The sequence below is a fragment of the Ammospiza nelsoni genome, chromosome 2, assembly GCF_027579445.1.
Source record: "Ammospiza nelsoni isolate bAmmNel1 chromosome 2, bAmmNel1.pri, whole genome shotgun sequence".
Classification (NCBI taxonomy): Eukaryota; Metazoa; Chordata; class Aves; order Passeriformes; family Passerellidae; genus Ammospiza; species Ammospiza nelsoni.
Window position 1 is genome coordinate 103,900,271 of NC_080634.1, and position 17,086 is coordinate 103,917,356.

At 35.7% G+C, this 17,086-nt stretch overlaps 1 protein-coding gene across 2 annotated transcripts in view; it reads left to right on the plus strand.

The window, feature by feature from the left end:
* The window catches only part of CDKL5 (cyclin dependent kinase like 5), a 130,778-nt gene that overhangs the window by 105,379 nt on the left and 8,313 nt on the right, over positions 1-17,086 (plus strand). The window contains exons 13-17 of one of the 2 annotated variants that reach the window (XM_059493898.1): positions 1,799-1,904; positions 3,878-4,001; positions 11,325-11,427; positions 15,097-15,219; positions 16,315-16,434. In XM_059493898.1, coding sequence (XP_059349881.1) covers positions 1,799-1,904; positions 3,878-4,001; positions 11,325-11,427; positions 15,097-15,219; positions 16,315-16,434 — 576 coding nt within the window. The remainder of the gene's footprint in view (positions 1-1,798; positions 1,905-3,877; positions 4,002-11,324; positions 11,428-15,096; positions 15,220-16,314; positions 16,435-17,086) is intronic. The other variant, XM_059493899.1, reaches the window with a different exon arrangement.

Consider the following 17,086-nt stretch of genomic DNA (forward strand, 5'->3'; position numbering starts at 1 on the left):
GCTCTTAAATCTGTATTTCAACCATTAGAAGTGTGAAAGGAAAATTACTTTTCTGAAATGGATGCTAAGGCTGTGAATTCACAAAGCTGTTTTTTGTTTGTTTGTACTCCTCTCAGTAACAAATCGAATTGTCAATCTTCTTATGCCTCATGAAGGCATTTTCCCAAAGAAGTCATTCTTTGGCTCCTTCCTATCCTCATTCCCCCCCCCTTCTACATTATGCATTAAGAGTCAGAAAATTTCACTCCCTTCAGGATTAGTGAACTAAAAAACTCATTAATAGTATGTGTTCTCATAGATTCTTTACTGGTTTCATACATATTTTTTCTGATCAGTTCTCCTAGGCTATTTTCCTCTGCTCATCTTTGGTGAAGTTTCCTCACTTCTACATTTCTAGTTTCTCATTGATTTTCTTCTTAGAGCTCTACCAAGTCTTTTTAAAGAAAACCATTCTTTTTTTTTGCCAAGCTTTAAATCTTACTTAAGAAAAAAATCAAGAAAAATCTCTAATCCAGTCTTAGTTTTAGGACTTTTCAAGTCTCAACACAACAGTTTTGTTTTAAGCGGGTTTTTTTTACATGTAAATTAAATGTACACAAAAAGGGTTAAGCAGAAAAAATCAAATACAAGTTGCTATTACTGTCTCATGTTTGAAATTTAACTGCTGATAAAAAAAAGAGGTATCTAATACAAGTAGTAATTTAATCAAATGCTTCAGCCTCTTGTAAATTTTAGAAGAATCCAGCTGGGATTTGAAGCATTGTTTTAGCTGCAGTTCTGCACTCAGTTTCAAGCTTTGTTTTCTCTGAGAGAGTGAGACCAGAACTTCATCCACAAAAAGCAAAGTAAATTTTGCAAATCACTTGTGCAGTGAATTGAAATCCCAGTTTTTAGTTTTGGTTAGGTTTTTTTTGTGACTTTTGTTTTTAACCTTTGTCCTTCTTGGACATTCTAGATTTCAGTTAGCACAGGGGTTTCAGAAGTTTCCTAAGGGGTCTTGGAGAGAGCATTAAATTTCATGTGGTCATTCCATACTGAGGGAAAAGTTGTAGTTTCTGATTCGTTTAAGAGTGGGGTTAAGTCATATTTGGTGGCTAATTATGTGCATAAGGATGTTTCTACTGGCTCAGATAAACTTTTACTTGAAGTATTTCCAGTACTGTTTTCAGGAAAGTAGAATAAATTAGGGGTAATGAAATGCTTTTAGCTGTCCTGTCTGACTGAAGAACTTTGCCTATAAATTTCTTAGTTCAGAGACTTTCTAATATTTTGCATACAGTAGATTTTTGTGATTGTTGGTACCTCTAGGTAATGATATTGAGAGATAAGAGATGATAAGCAATGATAGTGCTTTGGTGTTGCAATTATCTCAATTAGATACATTCCTATCTGCGTTTTAGTGTTTGCCAGTAGCAGAGTGACCAGATTCCATCAGAAATTAATTTAACAAGCCTCCAGTAAAAGATTCCTCCAGAGATGTTTGTTTACAACATCTTACAGTTGTGTTTCATTCAGGTTGAAATTCTGAGGGCCTGAATCAGGTTCATGTCTTTAAAATTACAACTTAGAGGTGAAATTTTGTTAATGCCATTTTTGTCATTTTGGAAAGAAGCAAGCAAGCAGCAAAACCAAATAATTATTGATTACATAGTCTGTGATTTGATATTTGCAGTTATTATTAATATGAAAGGAAAATTGTGTGGTGAATTTGGAGTTTTCTTGCTTATGTATATTGGTTTAAAACTGAAAATCAGTTTACAGTCTTTCATTTTAAATAGATTATTGTTCTTTTGCATAGGGTGGAGCATATCATGATCCACACACAGAAGATGGAGCATCTACTAAGGAGAATAGAATTCTGTATAATGACCCTGTTCCAAGAAGAGTTGGCAGCTTTTACAGAGGTAATTTCATGGTGGATCTTTCAAATTTAATCCAGAATTTTAGCATGGAATATAAATTGAGTACTAGAAATTAATGCAGAGAATTAGTATGAATAACTACAAGGGTTTATTGGAACAATAATTGTTACTCAGCTTTCAGAGGATGAGTTTGCAGGAACTGCATTGGTACTGTATTGTTTATTTGTAAATGATAGCTCACTTTAATTGGAAATTACATCCACTGCAGTACCTTGTGAAGCAGGATATAATTTATCAGGGCAAAATGAACAAAATTAATATTACCAAAGTAGGCAGTTAATTAATATTTTAAATTTTTATTTTCAATTCTTATAAAGACTCTATTTATACCTATGCACTTGTAGCACATAGACCTACTTAGTGATCTGTTTCAGATACTGTGTTACATGGAAATGTAGCTCTAGCTTTTATGGCTTGAAACTTGTGGCATTTCTTTTGTTAAAACTTATTAAAGATCAGGGTTTCCTACAAGCCAAGAGCACACTTAGATAATTCCAGTTCAGAATAAATAATAAAACAGGTCTGTGTATGGGCACACAAATAGATACTGTTCTGTTATGGCACACAAAAGGTGGTGGTTTCTGAGCAGCTGCCTCATGGCTAAACCTGGGTAATTGTTTTGAAAAAGATGATAAGAGGCTAATTACTGCAAGTGTTAGGAGGCTTGTGGGGCTCCCCTGAACCTTAAGAAGTCCCAATCAGCTGAAATTCGCTTATGAGTCACTTAATAACCTTAAGCAGAGTCACAAATCTCCTTCTGATCCTCTTCAGGTTGATCACTTGGCTGATTACCTGATTTGGACACGTTAAAATCTGAGAATCCTTGCAAGCATCCCACTGCAATATTAAAACCTGTGAGCAGAATTAAAGCTTGTATTGTTTTGAGTGATGCTTTTGAGTGTTTGTGTTGCAAATGCTTAAGAATTCTCAGTCCTGAATTGCTTTCATTAATTCATAGAAAGCTCCTAAAATTGTACATGGATTATCCTTCATTTTATATATAGTGAAACAAAAGTTCCAAAGAAGAATGACTTTCATAAATCATGTGCTAAAGAAACTGCAGAGCTGGGGTTTATTCAATTCCTTGTTATAAAAAAGAGGGGTTTTCCTCTTCAACTTTATCAAACAAATATATTTTAAATAGACTTAATTATTGCTTTGGGAAGATGATATTATATTTAAAATAATACTTTGATAATAGTATATGCAAAACTGGTGATAATAATATAAGCAAGTTACTGTGAAAAGGGTAAATCCTTATTTATATAAATTTAACCTTTGTATTAGAGCAGTATTTATTAGCATATACTTTTGTACTGCAGCTTGAACAAAACCTTACAGATGCTGTTTTGATATATTGTGTAATGTGGTGCTGCACTGATGTTCCAACTAGTGTCTGGTCAATTTTTAGTCCACTGCAGGTATTTCTAGTGATATTCATAATTCTGATAAATTTATGTTCTGTATATTGTGTATTTTCAAAAGCACAGAATGTCTGTTTGAAAAATACATAATATCTAATTTTGATGTTTTAATTTTTAGTGCATTATCTCTTAGTTACATCAAAAATCAAAAATTTTTTTTCCAAGATGGGTGCTACATTTTTACAGTCTAAAGTGAAGACTGAGTGTAGACAGTAGTGTTTCATGTCTTTAGTAACAGTATTCCAACCTCTTATTCTCTTTCCTGTTTTTAAATATCAATCACACTTAGAGCTCCCTACTAATAGAAGTGTTCTCAAGTCTAATAAGACTTTAAGTTCAGATGATGGTCTCATTTTACAACCAATATTACCCTGCAAGGATCACAAAAATCAGCTTTCTTTTCAATCATACACAAAACACAACCGTGTCTTTGCTCTCCTGTCACTGTAAGAGGCAGAGAGGGAGCAGAGAGGTGGGAGCTGGGATTTTTGGCAGAGCTCAGTGTACATTGTTTGCTGTTCCCCTGTTCAGTTCCATCTCCACGGCCAGACAGCACCTACATAGAGAACAATGTGTCCAGCAGAGCCTCGGTGTTACCAGCAGACAGCAGCACGGTGACAAACCACCCCAAGAGACAAACCACCTTTGACACCTGGTGAGTTGGAATGTGCACACACGTGTAGAGAATGGCAGGAAAAAATGTGCTTTTAACAGGAGGGACAAAAACCTCATGCTTTTCTCAAGGTTTGCAACTGTCCATGTGCTTAGTTGCTTCCTCCAGCTATAGCAGCAGAGCATGGCATGTTTTCTGTCCCCTGTTGAGCAGCAAGGAATCCTGCATTGCACCCATAACATGAATGCATTAAAGTTGATATACTTTTGTCCAATTCTTCACAAATTTTTCCCTGCTATTAGTCTTTAGGTAAAGATAGTACAAAGTGCTTGTGTGTGTAGTATATATATAGAAATTTGTGGATTCCAGAAGCATGATTTGTTAGACAAGTGGAAAAAATATCAAAATGCATGTTTCCATATATAAAGTACTATATTAATGAAGAATATTTTCACCCTACAATGGGTACCGCTGCTCTCTTTGTTTATACACAGAAGGAAATGAATACATTCTATGGGAAAATGGATTAAGTGACATCTTAATGGTGTACATTGATTTTAAAAGATTAAAAGCATCACATGGCTCCATTATATAACATAGAGCACCTTAATTATGCTAATAAAATAACAGCATATACATAACTTTGCAGGACTCAAAGGGAAATAGTTTTGTTTCTCTTAGAGCTGTTTGGCTCTAAAATACTCCTAATCTTAGACTTTTTTAAATCACAATAAAGAATATTGAATAAAAATAAGGAGATGGAGCTCACAGGATTGGTGAGAGGAATGGGCTGCATGTATTTTCATGGTTCAGTTATGCTCTATACCACTCTCTGAAACACTTCTCTCTGAAAGGGCCATAAAGTCATGCTATCTAAACTGTTTTCAGTGGTTTGTTGACTTACTGTGTTTTCACACAAATAACCAGAGAATTATGTGCTTAAAGAGAAAGGGGGGTGGTGGGTGGTGGACATTTGGTATTTCAGCTTGTGTTCAGGTGTTATACCTATGTCAGTAATAGAAGATGTTTACTCCAGAATCCTTCTCACCTGCTGTGATTCACTAGAGTCTGCTTCCTGTCCTTCAGTAGCTCCACCTACATCCATTTTCTGGAATTAGCTGAGGAAAGCGGTCATTTATGTAAAACGGTGGTGCTTATGTTGTGGCTTGTGTGGCTAAAGAAGGTATTTATTCCTGCTCTTGAACCCTTTGACCATTTTACATTTTCCTTCATATCTGGATCTTTCTATCTTGCATATAACATAAGACAACTGGAATCTTGTTTTGCTTTATATATCATTCAGCAGTATAATGTCTTGACTGCAAAGAAACATATAATGTTACTTTAACTCTGAACTGAAAAAAAGTCGTGTGTGCTATTAGAGCTGGTTGGGAATATTTTTTATGAAGTACTTTTTTGTTGTAATGCCAAATTACCAAAACCAAAACTTTTCGAAGGAAGTGGCTGATAACCACTAACCTTTTATTGTGAAGATTCTTCACCTCCAGGATGGAATTGCCAGTCACCAGAGATACTCTCAAAATAGCAAATATTTTGGAGGCAGCATTATTTTTTAGAATGTGAGGAACTTGAGTGCAGGGTCTTTGTTATTTAAACCAGAGGCTTGAACCAAGATCTGAGATCTAACAAGTGAATGCCCTAAAACAGAAGTTAGAGGTTATTCTGGAGGACATTGTCTGAAGCTGTTTCATCTTGTTAAAACAGTGAAAGGACCACAGAGGTGCTAAATATGGCCTTGTGAAAAAGGCCCTTGATTAACTTTGAAACAGTTAGATTTAAGTCCTTGTTCCAAAGTACTCAAATATTTTCACAAAGGGGAACAGCTCCTTTGAGAGAAGAACCCACAGAAGAATGAGCATTTCTTCATATGAAATGGAAGAAATAGCAGTAGCTACAACACCAAGTTCCTGCTATTTTGGCATATGCTTACCTTTATCTTTTCTTTTCCTACTCCCTATTTTCCTGAAATGTTTCCTGCCCAGCTCTACTTGCTAACTCTGTTCAAGTTGTCCTGGCAATGGTCTAATGTTGCAAAATTGTTCTGTGCCATAAATGCAGCTTAACCCAATTCCTGAGTAGTGAAGAGTCTGTGTTCCTCTACCTAATTTTCTGTATAGAAGTTGTGTAAATGCTTATGAAAATGTTGAAAGCTCTGATGGAATGTGATTCTGCTTACATCAATTTTATGATGAAGTAATTATTTGATGTTTGAATAACATACCTAACTGGTACATGACAATTCATTTCGAATTATGAGTGACATGTATTCCACCTGGACTTGCCACTACTGTAAAATATTGCTTCTCATACTATTGCTCTGTGTTGCCTTTCTTCTGTCAAAGATTCTGTAAATGTTTGCTAGACTGAATTGTCACAGATGTTCCCCTGTCTTTGTGTGCATTTTTTTTGCTCTGTCCCCACTGTCCTGCCTTTTAAAATAAAGATATTATAAACTTGACTTTTGTCATTAGATTTTACTCTTAAATTACTAGATCATTTCTGAACTTCAGACTACTTGATTTGAAAAAAGGCAAATTTTTTATCCTTCTAGAAATTCTTTTCTTTGCTAGAGTTTAATTTCCTGTAAACAACCTTGAACTTGCTCAGTTTTTTTTATTGATACAAGAATAAATGTTTTATTCTTTTCTACTCATACAAGCTTTGTCCTGAGCTGGGCAAATTCAGTAGTTGTAGGCAAGATATTTAATTGTATTCTGCCAGTGGTCCAGAACATTGGCCTGAATTATCTTTACCACTGTCATAGTTCTAACTATCTCTTTAGAATTAATTCCAACATGCAGTAGTGTATCTCACATCATACTGGAAGTGTTTGCATTGGCTGCTTACAAGATATTTGGGGGCTTCTGGAAAGCATTTTTGCTTAGACCTTTTGTGTCCACACAAATGTAGCCATGCTATGACAAGTAGCTTGTCATATCTTCTCTAGCACAAGTCATACATTTCTGCAAAAATAATAAAAAGGAGGAACTCTATGAATAATAGTACTATATATATATATATATATTATATATATAAGCACACACAAAATCTCTGTCATTCAAGAAAAGAAAAAAAAGTCATTCTTACAAGAGTAAAAGGCTTAAAACTTTATCCACTATCAAGTTTTGAGGTTCCAGAATAAGAAAGAATAAGGTTTTTTGTAAACAGGACATGACTGACTTTTATATTTCTCTATCATTGTCAGTGTAACATTATAGTCATACCTCGTATTCCTGAAAGTAAAAGGTTACCAGCATCTGAGCAAATTAGTTTAGAGCATGTTCAGCTGTGTGTGCAGCATGACTGTTGCTGCATTATAAATATTTTCCAGTTCTTTAATAGAATTCGTAAAAAAAATCAGGAAATTGCAAATTCTGAATGTTATTCTATATATGAGATAATAGATCTGGGGTTTATTTCAATTAATAAATCCTCCTTTTCCACATGATAAAAAAAAATTGCAGCTCCAAACAGAGTTCAGATTTGATCTTTTGATTTTAAGCTTTCAATGCCAGACTTGTAGACCATGACCTTTTACTGTGGGCTTCAGCTTGTGGGATTGAGATTCTTATCTTCAACTATCTATTTTAATTGTTTCATTCATTTCTGGCATTTTCTTGCCTTTGCTGAATGGTAACTGTGACTGCCCCTTAAGGGTCCTACTTTGACTAAAACTAAAAGCTAACTTGGAGGGTTAGTGTTTGTCATTTATCTTCATAGAAAAGTTCTGCTATTTCAGTAACTCCTTCATTAGACAAAAACCTCACTCATTAATTTTGTTGGATCCATAAAGGGAGTAATACATGAGGGTTTCCAAGGCAGGCTGCCTGCTGAGATCAGGGTTGCTGAAGAACATCTAAAACAAGCATGAGGAATTGCCTCCCAAAAAGAGCTGTCTGCAATACAAATCTCTCTATGGCAGCATGAATGCAACGTGCTTCCTATTTTTTCTTTTTAGTTAATGTGAAAGCACCTCAGCTTGCTTGCCACATGCATGTTTGCTGCTACACCTCATTGCACCTGCATGAAGCTGGATACCTTTCCTACCAGGGGTAATAAATAAGAGTGATAATCATAGAATTTCTGTTTGTACTTATGCCTTTTCCAAGTGTTCCAGACCAGAATAATCAATGTGTTCTACATTAATTGTCCTAAGCATGCAGAGGTACACAAAGATAAAATAACAAAGCACAGCACATTTTGCCTTCAGTTTCTGCTTGAGAATGAGCTCTCTGAGTGGGGGCTCTTCTTCAGGCTACTCCTACTTGTTACTAAAACAGACAGCACACAGAAGACTCTGGTGGAGCTGTTTGCTTTCAAGAGCTGAAGCTTTATGCAAAATACCAAGATACTTACAGTGTGTTGTAAGAATTAAGTGTTGTGTGACTACAGATTTTTTTTGATAATCCTATTTTTTTCCTGCACTGTCTATTATCTGAAAATCATCTTTTGGGATGACTAAATTATCCCAGTGTTTCGTCATCGATCAAAATGTTCTGCTCTATTTTTACTCAGTACAAAATCCTGGTGTTGAAGCTTCCTGCTATAATGCTATATATGTTCACTCTCTTCACATAATGAGCATGTGTTTTGAAGCAGTTGCTTTTCAAGGTCAGTGCTTTTTCAGACAACTGTACTGCAATATGAGTCATAGGAGTTAATGACATAAACCATTCAGTATAAAACCACTGGCTTTTGGGTAAGCAGCAATTGAAAATGAGCAGTTCTCAGCCCCCTATTTTCCAATTCTCTCTGGTCACTGTAGCCATAAAGAGGAAATGATGGTGCAGAATTTCATTTCTCTCCTCTCTGCTCAGCTGCTGTGGAGAGCAGTTTTCTCATCCAGGTTCACTGGGCCAAAGAAAAGAATCATGCTTGAGTGAATCTCTGAAAGTATAGCAAAAATTGTTCCAGGCTTCACTCTGAATATTAACTTCACCTGTTAAAATACAGCATCTCCATTTTGGAATAGACTTTGTAATAGAAAAGCTATAGAAAGACACTGAAAGATTTTAAAGGATAAAGTAACCTCCTGTGATCCTGCTTATGATCCGACAGTGGTTCCTCAGTGGACAGCAATCATTGGCTTGATAATTTGCATTGGGACTATGGTTTGAGATATGCTTGCAGCTGTGGATGTACAGGAGCTCCTTTGGGGAAAGGCTCAGAGGATTCTTAGCCCCATTTACATGACTTTCTGAGTACAAGCAGGATACTTGGGGTGTATGCTCTCCTCCAACTTTTCTAACAAATCAAGGAAAAATCATTTGGTAAATAATTCAGGAGGTGTTCTGTGTTATGTCAGACTCCTGAGCACTGAATGTAATCAGTCTTTACTCTTTGGTTTTCTCCTTGGTGCTTTAAGTGACTTGTATAATAATGCCTTACACCTGTCACACTACTTAGAGTAGTACCAAATACAGGGGTGTGACAGCAGCAGGAATCCTTAGCAATCCAGTATATTTAAAATACCTGTTATAAGTACAATAATTACATTAGAGTTTTTTTCCTGTAGTAGTGATGTAATGTCCATATTAAATATCTGTTGTCATGCTCCTGAATGTAATTTCTGCATCTAGATATAAGTTCTCAAAAATTTAAATTCGGAAAATTTCTACCATACTTTCTGCCTATGAATATTTTTGCTAAGACCATTCTGTTAATGAACAGTTGCACTTTATTACAGGATTTAAATACTGCATGCATTTATATTTAGAGCCAGATAACATTTCAAGCTTGAGGTGGTTTTGTGTAGAAATTGAAGGACTGATACCACCTATCAGAGTGAAGATGGCTTTATCAACAAGGAGGATGACTCCAGTGATTCCTACCCCAATTATGTTTTTCACATTTATTTGGGGAAAAAAAAAAGCCTGGCATGTAGTAGCAGCTGAATCACCAGCTGATAGCATAGCATTTAAAGCCAGAATTAGAAGCCAGTGACAACTATATTAGACAGTTAAATGTTGTTATATTACAGTTGCTCCAAGAAAAGCTGCTCCTGTTTGTCATACAGAGCCCTTAAAAGAGTGGCTTTGCTTTAGGTTTTCCATCAAGACAGTGGAATCTTTTATTTTTTTTGTTTTCATGCAATTTAAGTGTGAAAAGGGACTATTAAAAGACTCAGTATGACTTTCTGTGTGTTAGTTGCTATGAAATGTTATCCATCCTCTGGGATCCAGGCCCAGAGGCAGACCTGTTATCTGTGTTTCTCCCAGATGAGTATTAGGTCCTGATTTGAAATATCAAGGATGGGAAGTGCACTTCACTAAGGAGCTTGTTCTGACAGTTAATGATGTGATTGTGAAAATCAGTGGATTATTTCTAATATTACTTAGGCTATATCATCCACCTACTTGTTCTTGTAATATCTTTACTTGTTGGTTCCAAGATTTTCCAGTATTCTGTAATTTTTCTGGATATGTAGCTGTGCATCATGAGCAAGGAAACGAAATATTTGAGCTGGTTTGGGTGTATTTTTTAATGCACTGAAGAGATTGAAATCTCTGAAAATATTTCTGTGATGCTTTCCTGCACCATTTTCTATTTTCAAGCTATTTTAAAGGGCACTAGAAGTGCAATCAGTTATGTCTCACCACTGTCCTTGTAAACCATCTTTTTACCCTGTATAAGTACTTCACATGTATGGTATACTGTGTATATTGAAAGTAACTTGTTATTTATCAGCTGTAGTTGCTTCAGACGTGTAAGTTAAGAGATAAAAGGCAGAAATTCAGTCTTCAGGCAAGTCACCTGTTCCATTTTTGGGTCGCCTCCTTTTGCCAGCACTGTCTCACGCATAGCAAGCTAACAGAAGGTTTTAAGTTGAAATGGACAACAGTAGATCCCCAGCTTCCCTGATGATAGATTTGGAACCATGGCAGCAAGGGTCAGGAAGTGCAGTTGAAAGTGATTCTCTCTGGCCAACTTTGCAAATCCTGCTTCTCCAGCAAGCAATGGATAAACTGGACCTGTGCTTTGATTTGTATGTTCTCTCAGATACGCTTTTCATTTTCCTAAAAGACCTTGTGTGTGATATTTTTATTTGAATATTAAATTCTGGCTTAAAAGAACACATGCATGCTCTCCTTTTCCCTAAATAAAACTATTCATTGGTTTAAACTAATCATTTTACCCTAACACTGTGTACCTCCTATCTCTTGTAATAACTTTCTATCTGGTATTTGTGTAGTAACCCTGGAACCAATGAATGCTAAAACTTTAAGTATTTTTTTACTTTAATCAATAATTTACATTCTTTGGCATCAGATCTCAGTATTGCACAGAATTTGCAAAGTAATACCATAATAAAATTTCTCTTACAATACCTTATTTCATATTTAGGAAAAGTCCTGAAAACCTTAACAGTCACTCAGAACAGCTCAAGGAGAAAGAAAAGCAAGGTTTTTTCAGGGCAATAAAAAAGAAAAAGAAGAAATCTCAAAATGTAAGTATGCAGCATTTCTAGTAGAAGAATTCTTTTATTCATTTTGAATTATACCATTTTAGTATGCTAGATTAGTAGTACCTTTGTATTATTTATTGTTATATGTGTATTCACTTCTTTTATTTTCTCTCCTCACTATATGAAAATCAAATTCTTCTTCTGTTCAGGGTTGATTTTTCTGCCTTTTCAAATATTTCTTCACTTACTAGGACTAGAAAGTGAAGAAATCCAAACATTCACCTTTGTTTTCATTCAGGCCCTTTGAGAGCCAGTTTTGATGCAAGTTTTACGATGATGTTGCAACAAATTCTTTTTCAGGATATGGTGATACCATTCCAAGAATAGTAACTTCATTCTTGTGTGTCCCCAGAGCTTGAATAGTTTCAGGCAACCATACAGAGAAAAAGAAACTGTAACAAATGAGAATTCTTTCCAGTCTTTTTCATGGAAGTGTCTTGGTAACAGCCTCTGTCTTCTTGCTGCATTCCATGACTGGAATAAGGATGATGTGTCTTAACCATTCTTAAGTGTTTTATGTTTTGTTGAGGGAATGTATTGTGGCTATAAGTCTTTGGTGTCTCATACATTTTTACATTTTCATAAAGTTTTTGGGAGGGAGAAAGGACTTTCTATTATCAGAAAATAGTGGTATATACTAACATTTCACAAGTATTTATAATAAAGATATCCCTAAGAACTGAAGTAACCTAAACATAATCTCATTCTTAAATGACAGCTCTGGAAACAGTAAAACATTTAAAATTGTAATGTTTCTGTAAGTGTAAATTCAGTTCTAGTTTTGAAGATTCTCAGAATTGAGTAAATCGTGCTTCCTCCTGGCAAAGGGGAATGACTTAATGAAAATATTTCCTGTCAAGGTGTGAGGTGATAGGATTGAGAGTGGGTGGAGGGCTAATTTGTTGAAAACTGGGAGAGAGGAGTGATTATCAGGCTTTTTGTTGTTTTGGGTTTCTTAAAATTTCTTTGAACTGTGTGGAACATGTGCATATGTGTATTAATTAGCACTCAGAAATGCACCTGACCTTCCTGCTGGGTGATTTACAGCCATGGCATCTACCTCTCCTTCTGAACTTGTTCACCCTCATACATGTATGCAGCTCAAATATGATCATCTGTATTAAACAACTGAATTAAATGTCTAGATTACAGCTCTGGGACTGTTTGACCAAAATGTCCATGTGAGGATAACACCTAAGGCCATTGGTTCCAGTGATGCACTTTCAAGGGGGGGAAATAAAAGGTGTTAAATTTGCATTGCTGTACTCTACTCTGATTCCAGCCATGCAGACATGGTGGCAGACTCACTCCAATAGCTGAGCTGAAAGATGCTGTATTGATTACCTGCACATCAAACTGTGTGAAAGAAACACATACTGGATTGTGCTGCCTCTCAAAATCTGGCATTTTACAAAACACCTAAATCAAAAGCTCCTTCATCTATAGCTACCAAAACCATCACTGATTATAAGCTAAGGCAGATTTATATATAATCCTTACTCCTGTTTCTTATCACTTTTAAAAAGAGGGGTAGAGAGGAATAGAAGAAAGAGAGAGGAAGGAAAAACTGTGTTTGCAACTCAGAGGTAGAATCTCACAGAAAGATGAATTAGTGAAATAATATAGTGACATAACTCTTTCATCCTCAGCTAGAAACTTGCTGAGATCAACTTGAGTTTTGGATCAAACCAAAGCCAGAAAAACCTCCTTTCATTTCTGTTTACAGCTGATTGCCAGGACAGTATCTAGGCATGGACTGCACCACTGATGTGTGTACCAGTGTCTGGCTCAGACTCTGGTCTTTGTTCTTCAGCTCTTAGTTGAAGACATCTACCTAACAAACACTGGGACAGTATTTAGGATCTTCCAGCACAAAATAAAATTACTGCCTTCAATTCAGCACCAGATTTGGTGTAAGTAGTAAAAGTTGTTCACAGCACTGTAATATTAGCTCTTCAACTACACATATAATGTTATCTATGAATTCCTATTAAAAGTCTTAATAGACAGCTTGTTGCTACCCAAGGTTATTTCTGAAACCTACAAAATTCATGTAGAGTCCTACAAGTACGAAATTCCAATTTGCTCAAATACAGACTTTTAGCAAGAAATAACAAATTAGACCTGGAGACTGTCACAGAGCTAGGAAGCACATAGTAGCTAGCTATGATTTACTTCTGATATCCTTGGGCAAGCCTCATTTTCCTGGTGATAATCATCACAGGAGTTGTAAAAGATACCTGAAATTGGATTGAAGACATCTTAGTAATATCATTCTCAAATATCTGACAGCCTAGAATTGACCCCAGTTCCTGACACTTCTTCCTGCAGGTTGTTCCCATGCATCATTCTCCCTAGAGTTCTCTGGTGCAGTACCTCGTGGGTTAGCAATTGTTACTGCCTGTTATGGAAATTCTTTATTGTTTTTGCAGAGCTGTTCTTATCCATTCTCCTTTTCATTGTTTGAAGTGTTTTAGTAATGTAGCAAAAGGTTTTTAGGATTGCTAGAATCACAGTTTTATGTCATTTGCCACCAAACAATTTGATACCCATGAGGGTTGAGCAATGTCAGTAGGCACTATCTTCAGAGCAGCCTGAGTTTTGCAGATTTTGGCACTTATTTCAAGCTATGGGTCTGAAGAAATTACCTGCTTTGGAAAAAGCAGTTTCAGATGGGCATTTATCTTAGCAGTGCTTTCGTTCCCTTTTAATTTACTAAATTTGAAACAGGAAATTCTTCTGACCATAAAGTTCCTGGACATAAGCTATGCTAATTATTGATTCTCATTAACTTGGATGGAATCTAGAAGCTGGAAAAGCTGTTTGAAAGCCCACGCTTTTGGTAGTGCATTTGTCATTGTATTTAGTCACATAATAATTCTATTGCATAATAGATTTCTTCGGATAGACAGGAAAATGCAAGGCACTATATATGTGTCCTATGCTTGTTTGCACCTGAGCAGGGGAGAAATAGACCCATTTATAGTTCTAGTACCTTATAGTTCTGTTTGTTGTTCAATCATCTACTGGTAAGCTCTTTGGTTGTGCTCCATAAATTAAAATAAACCAGCCAGTGTACTTGCAGCTACACGTGAAGCTGCTAATGGCATATTTATGTTAGAACTGAAATAATTCATCTTGGAGCCTTAGCTCTTATTGCAAGTTAAAAATAGAAGGCTTTTTTCCCCCAAGAGTAACTATCAACTGCTCATTCTGAAACCAACTCCTATTATTGTTAGTGGATCTTTAATACTTTCTTTATATAAAAATAAGAAATGTCATACTGCTTTAGGTCATTATCAGAATTACAAATGATTGCCAGAGTTACAGGATTTAATTCAAAGCTCAGTAAAGTCAACAAGAGCTACCAGGTATTTCCAAAAGCCTTTGAAATAAACACATTCTGTATTCCTAATGAACATGGATATAAGAATAGGTGTGCTAATCTTTTTTTTACATGCTTGCTGTGCATTGAGTTCCTTGAATTTGTTCCATAGGCTTTTTTCAATCATTATTGTAGTTTCCAAAAGCAAATTATAGGCTTGATAACTTGTATTGTTGAATTACCAAAAAAAAAAAAGTTAACTTAGTAAGGGGCAGATCTCTTGGATTGAAATATTATGCATTTAGTTTTTGTGTCTTATATTGCAGACAGACTCAACCAACGGCGAGAATCCAAGCATCAAGAAATCCCTCTTTCCTCTTTTTAATTCAAAGAATAATTTAAAGCATAGTTCTTCTTTGAAAAAACTTCCTGTAGTCACTCTACCAATGGTATTAATTTTTAAGTACAGTAACACTGTAAAATGCTCCAGTAAATTTGTTTTACTGACTACAGCAGCATGTGGTTTATTTTCATGGTATCACTTCCTCTTCATGCCAGTTAAGTATCTTGGGCCAGTTCAATAAATTTAAGTAAAATTGGCAGTTTTTTTTGAAACAGATTGTGCCTAAAAATTTTTTTGATCGTATTTGATATAGTGAAAATGTAACATACACAGTTCCAGAGAGAATGAGTCTTGGGAGTAAGACTAAGGAAGGGAAATAGTTGTGAAATTGTGTATGTTTAAAATTAAACTGTCTCATTATGTTTCATTTAGAAAAAAAATTAACCTGGTTTGGTTTATAACTATATTGTAAATACATAATTTTTTACAAATTACTCCTTTATATATAAATTTAAATAAATCAAATATTAACAATGGATTATCTGGAAAGACCTATAGCTCATGTGTCTTTGTATTTTTGTTTGTCCTGATTGTTCATGATAAAAGACAGCTTGCATTAAAAATAGATTATATTTTGACTATCCTCTTTTTACTTAGAATTCTTGAAATGAGATAAAAAGCTACATGTAAGTTTTAAATTAACTTTCTGCCATAAAGTTTCAGCTGTTTCTTAATTTTTGCTTTAGTTACTTGTGGAGGAGAAGAAAGATGGGAATAGAGAAAGCTCTTGGTTTTGTGATGTCAGTCAAGAGATCAATTTAGAGGGTTTTTGGTCTGCTTCACTCTGGAGCAAATTTATAGAACTGATCCATGGTCTTAACTGCAGTGCGGAATGCTTTTTAAATGAAGATGAGGCTCAACAATATTTTGGTTTTAATTTTATTTTTGATGCCTTGTTTAACTGCTCTTTCTTACAGCAATTAACACTAACAGCATGTGAATGCTTTAAGGGCTAAGGGTAGAGCAAATCTGCATGATGTCCACAGCCACTTGCTCTTACTATGGGGAGAATTATTGAGAGGTCATTGCAATTCTACTGCAGTAATGGGCTTCACTTGTGTTCTGTAATTAACTGTGAGAAATTATTTACAGCTATTCTTAAGAAAATACTAGGAGACCAGTGTTTAATATTTTGTTGCAGATGCCTAATACTGAAGGTCAGGATCTCTTGGCATTACAGAAAGCCATTCATTCTTCCAATCACCAGAGCAGCAGACAGAAGGATTGGCATCCTGAGAAGATGACAGAAATCCAGCCTCATGTAAGTGGCATCATCAATTCCCTATATATTAATATCACTGATGTATCTTGACAGGTTTTTCTCTGGTGAATAGAAGAATTGCATTTGACATTATTTCCCAGCTTTCTAGTTCCTTGCTCACTGGATGTACCTGCAGTCCTGCATAATTTTTTTTTATATGTGGACATGAATGACAAGGAAAAGAGGATAAATGTCCTGTGTGAGTCTTTGAGCCCTTTGAAACATTGGTTATGCTTTTGTAGTATAGGCAAGCAGTGTTTCAGTGCACGTCCATGGTAGCGATGCAGTGCTGCACAAAAGCCCTCAAGCCAGCTCTGTGAAGAATGGTGAATCTTGAGGCTTGGCTGCTGCTCAGCAGAGTTTGATACTTGATGTGGTCACCAAAGCATCCAGACCTCATTACAGTGTGGCTGGCACCGACTGCAGTTTCAGCAGGCTACATTTTTGGAGCATAGCACTGCATTTGTGGAACTTCATTTTCTTCAATTCTAAAACCAGCTCACCAGCTCAGTGTTTGGGAGGGAGCGTCAGTGCCATGCTCCATTGTTGTCACATTGGAAACTGAAGAGGGTTTGTTGCAGCTGCAGTGTTTGAAGAAACAAGTTGCTCTGTGAGCTGTGGAATTTAACAAGACTGCTTTCATATCACTTTG